The 4,103-nt window shown below is 38.0% G+C and overlaps 1 protein-coding gene across 1 annotated transcript in view; it reads right to left on the minus strand.

The window, feature by feature from the left end:
• otofa (otoferlin a) overlaps positions 1–4,103 on the minus strand; it is a 76,802-nt gene that overhangs the window by 70,812 nt on the left and 1,887 nt on the right. The window contains exon 2 of the mRNA XM_013910317.1: positions 764–822. Coding sequence (XP_013765771.1) covers positions 764–822 — 59 coding nt within the window. The remainder of the gene's footprint in view (positions 1–763; positions 823–4,103) is intronic.

Below are 4,103 nucleotides of genomic sequence, written 5' to 3' on the forward strand. Positions count from 1 at the left end.
TCGCTCTTGATCCCTTGGCCTTCATTTCTTTCTTATAACTGTACTTTTTGATGTACATTTGTATTGCTAACAGTTTTCCTCTGAGGCATCTCCATTTACAGTATTCAACTGCATTCTTAAAGGAAGTGGTATTACTGAACAATAGATCCTCTATTTTTAGAGCAGTTTCTTACACGCTGTGCATGTACATTGCTTCACTTTGTATTCACCTTTTATTTGCACTCTGTATGCTGGTATAGAGTCAAGCACTTTGTCCATCTTTTCTCTACACCAGGATTTTCAAAGTACAAAAAAGGGCAAAATTTCTATCTATGTCACCCGACATTCATTTGGCATCTTTTGGGGGATAAAGTTCTTACTCACGAACACAGCAGGCTTGTACACTTGTACTGAATACAGTGAGAATAACTCAGCTGAATCACTTAATTCAAGTAAAGGCTAGCATCCTTAAAATGTGCCAGAATTTATTTGAATTAAATAAAGATTTTATTAAACAGCTGTCAATATTTTGGATAAAACTGTTTTTAAAGATATTAAAATCAAATGACTAATAAACAACACAGAGCCTTATTCCTGTAAATGTAAAATCTTACAGTGATCATTTCAGTGATTACCAGCAATGTGTCTTTTTTCACCTTTTCCACCTCAATTCAATAACAGAACCTGCAGCCAGTGAAATCAGCCAATTCTGGATTCTTAACAATTGCTGATTGGTCACCATTGACACAGGTTATTGTATGACAAATCAAATAAAGATACTGACCTCATTAAAGTGTGCCACCTCCTCACAGTTCTCTGCTACACGACTGTAGAAGGACAGACCTGAAAAATAAGGAGGAATTTAGTCATTAAAACCTGGTTCAGTAACACCATTGTGCCTGCTGTCATCCCACTTTGAGTGGGTGGGCTCACTGCATGGGGCACGTACAAAGCACGAGAAAGAGCAGTCAGTTGGTGTTTACTTAAAGCTGCATTAATTATGAAACAATTTAGTTTTAAGACTTTATCCAAAGTAGCAAGCAGGTAAGTGATTATTGAAGCTCTGTGCACTGTGATGTGTTTTTTTTTTGTTTTGTTTTTTGTAGCCACAGGACTTGGCGTTGACCATAAACTCCCTTGTATACCAAAGTATTCTAGAGTGAAATGTTTTAAATATGTAAAGCGTTTCCTGTGTTGGAGATGCAACAGGACACTGATCCAGCAGCAAATCTACAGCAGAATGGCTGAAAAAGAAAATAATCAAGATATAATCTAAACCTGGACCTTAGGAGACCTCTGCATAAACAAACCCAAACTGAAGCAGCATTGTAAAGAAAAGTGGGAAAACATTCCTTCTCAACAATGTGAAAGACTGATAGTCATACAGAAAAAAATAATTTCAAGTTATAATTGCTTAAGGTGGTTCTACAAGTGACTTAATTCAATAAGGGTGCACTTGGCCTTGTCCGATGCAGGTTAGCAACCTGAATCCATCAGTTCACTGAGACGTTTATTAAAGCTCATAAAGAGCTGCGAAAAGACAAATGATACTTTAAGTACCTGACAAATGTAAACATGAAACAGCTGCGTGGAGTCGCCAGAGGCAGAAAAGAAATGCAGACAATTAAATGACTACGGTGTGACTCACTGTGCGACACAGAGAGACTGCAGAAGAATGTAAAAAATATAAATTAAAATCATATTTTTCCATTATTAGAGCTAAAAGTATGTGTGTCAGCCAATGAAAGCTGTTGTCTACTCAGAGTTTATATTGGGAAAGGAACCTTTCATTGAACAGTAACCTGACTCACTCATGCGTCCTGGTTGTTGTGCTCACCTGGTTGCTTTGTGATGCTTATGAATGGTCCTGCACCACAGTGTGCATTCTGCTTTGTTCTGATAGTTTGCTTTGTGCATCTGAGCCTTTATGAAGCTCTGTTGATGTCTATTTGTGTGCTTGTGGGCACATCAGCTGCTATACACAGGGAGACACACAAACGCATACAGACACCTACAATGTTAATTACAGTCCCTGTCAGTTTGGCTGTAATAATGAGGGTAAATGGAATAAATACATTGTGCCAGGCTCAGATATTTTAGATATTATAAGTGCAGAAAGTATCTTTTCACACATTCAAAAGCACAAAACCTTCAGGTTTTAAAGATGTCATGCTTGACGTAAGCTTATCGTTATAATTTTACCAATGCACAAATATGACTCTAGTTTATAATCCCACTTCCAAGTGTTCCTGTCTCTCTTTGCCTTCACTCCTACACTCTCTTGAACCTTATAAAGCCCCCAAACCTTTGAATTTTATTTCAGAAAATAAACACCACTTCAGTGTCAGAGAGGGAGAGAGACAATATTCCTCCTACATTATTGAAAAGAGCCGCACTGCTGTCATACCAGTGTTTTCATCCAACTAGATGTGGGCTTAGAAAAGCAGACCATGTGACACTTATGTAAGGTGCTCCACACCAAACTAAAACAACATTCTGCTAATCGGTGTGGATTTTGGCCTTGATGAAACAGTCAAAGATAAAGAGTTAAAGAGCTGCTATGAAGGACCTGAGGTGTAAGAAAGAAAAGGAACAGAGAGTCAGTTTTTGTTATCTCAAGCAGATAGATGAAAATTAAAAGAGTGAAAGATGGAGAACACTGTGTAAGTCTGAAACGCACATGAATGAAGAGGGTGCAGAGGTGCATTTAAGGCTTTCTTAAGTTTTTGCAAGAATGTGGTTAAAGCAGAAAACTAGAGTGTTGAGTAGAAACATGGAAACATTTGTTTATTTTTATGTATTTTAATCTCTGCAGTTAATTTTACCTTATTTCCGGGTGCATTAGGGGGCAGTAAGTGGCATTACAAGCTGAATAGGTGCCCTAATTTAAAAAGTAAACATACCAAGTGTCTGTTTGCAGAATAAAGTGCTACACAGAGAAAAGGAATTTTAAAAATATCCGCAGGATACAAGAAATTGCCCCAAGCTCTGTTCCTGTCCTGTGAATCAGGAAGACTCTGAGTAATAAAAAGAACAAACAAACTGTCTAAGCAGCTGTGTTAAGTGCCTAGAGGTTAAAGAGAGGTTTGATAAGTGCCAACGTAGAGGAAGACAGCCTGGGTGAATGAACTGAAAATTAATATTGTAAAGCACAGAGATAAGGTTTCATTAATTCTTGCATAGAGTATGGCTCTGTATCGCTGCTGGCTACTCAGAAGAGGAGCAACAACAGCCGAAGTGCAGCTCTCTGATAAAGCCAAGAGCTGCCGATCACACAACCAGAATTCATCAACGACTTGTCGGGAAATCAATTACATTTTGAAGACCCTCCTTTGAAGGGACTTGACTTGATTTATTGTTTCTGACAGCAAATAATAACAACCAGATAAAGTTAGATCAGAGATAGAACATCACGTCGCATTTAATCCATTTTTATTAGCTGTCTTTATTGCACTGGCTTGAAGCTTTTTTATTACACCTTTTCCCTCTTCCAGAGATATCATGTTGATTCAGCTTCGGGGTGGTTATAGGACTCTTCTGACTTACAAAAATTAAGCATCTGATGATAACAAAATACCTCAAAAATAGAGACATTAAAAGACCTTTGGTCAGTAATTGCTGATTTCTGTAAGCAGCAAAGGGTTGACAAAAATGCATCTGATATTTTACATATTCATACTTATACACTTATAGATGCTAGATAACAAGGCAGAAAGCTGGGGTACAAAGAAATGCCAGAATAATGACTGAATGAGTTTCTTACACCAGACACCCTAAAAAGAGAGATAAACTGAAGCTGTTCTGTAATTAAAAATGGCCCCAAACTCCTCCTGAACTTAGTGCAGGTCTGATACACAGCTACACAAAGCACCAAAGCACTCATTTCCCTGGCAGACCGCTTCCTCTCCAGACAGGAAGCGTTTTAAACTCTAAGTGCTCAGGAAACTCCACTGACAGCCTAAACCAAAAACCCACGGCGCCGGAGGATATGTGGGGATACAAGGCTGATTAAGACACTGTGATTAACACACAAATTTGGGAAGTATTTAAAAGATTATTATTTAGCTCAAATAAATGAATAATTAAACTTAAATGCGCTGGAAGAATGGAGAAGAAATTGTGAG

Source organism: Pundamilia nyererei, unplaced genomic scaffold (genome assembly GCF_000239375.1).
Source record: "Pundamilia nyererei isolate P.nyererei 1_Seehausen unplaced genomic scaffold, PunNye1.0 scaffold00041, whole genome shotgun sequence".
Lineage (NCBI taxonomy): Eukaryota > Metazoa > Chordata > Actinopteri > Cichliformes > Cichlidae > Pundamilia > Pundamilia nyererei.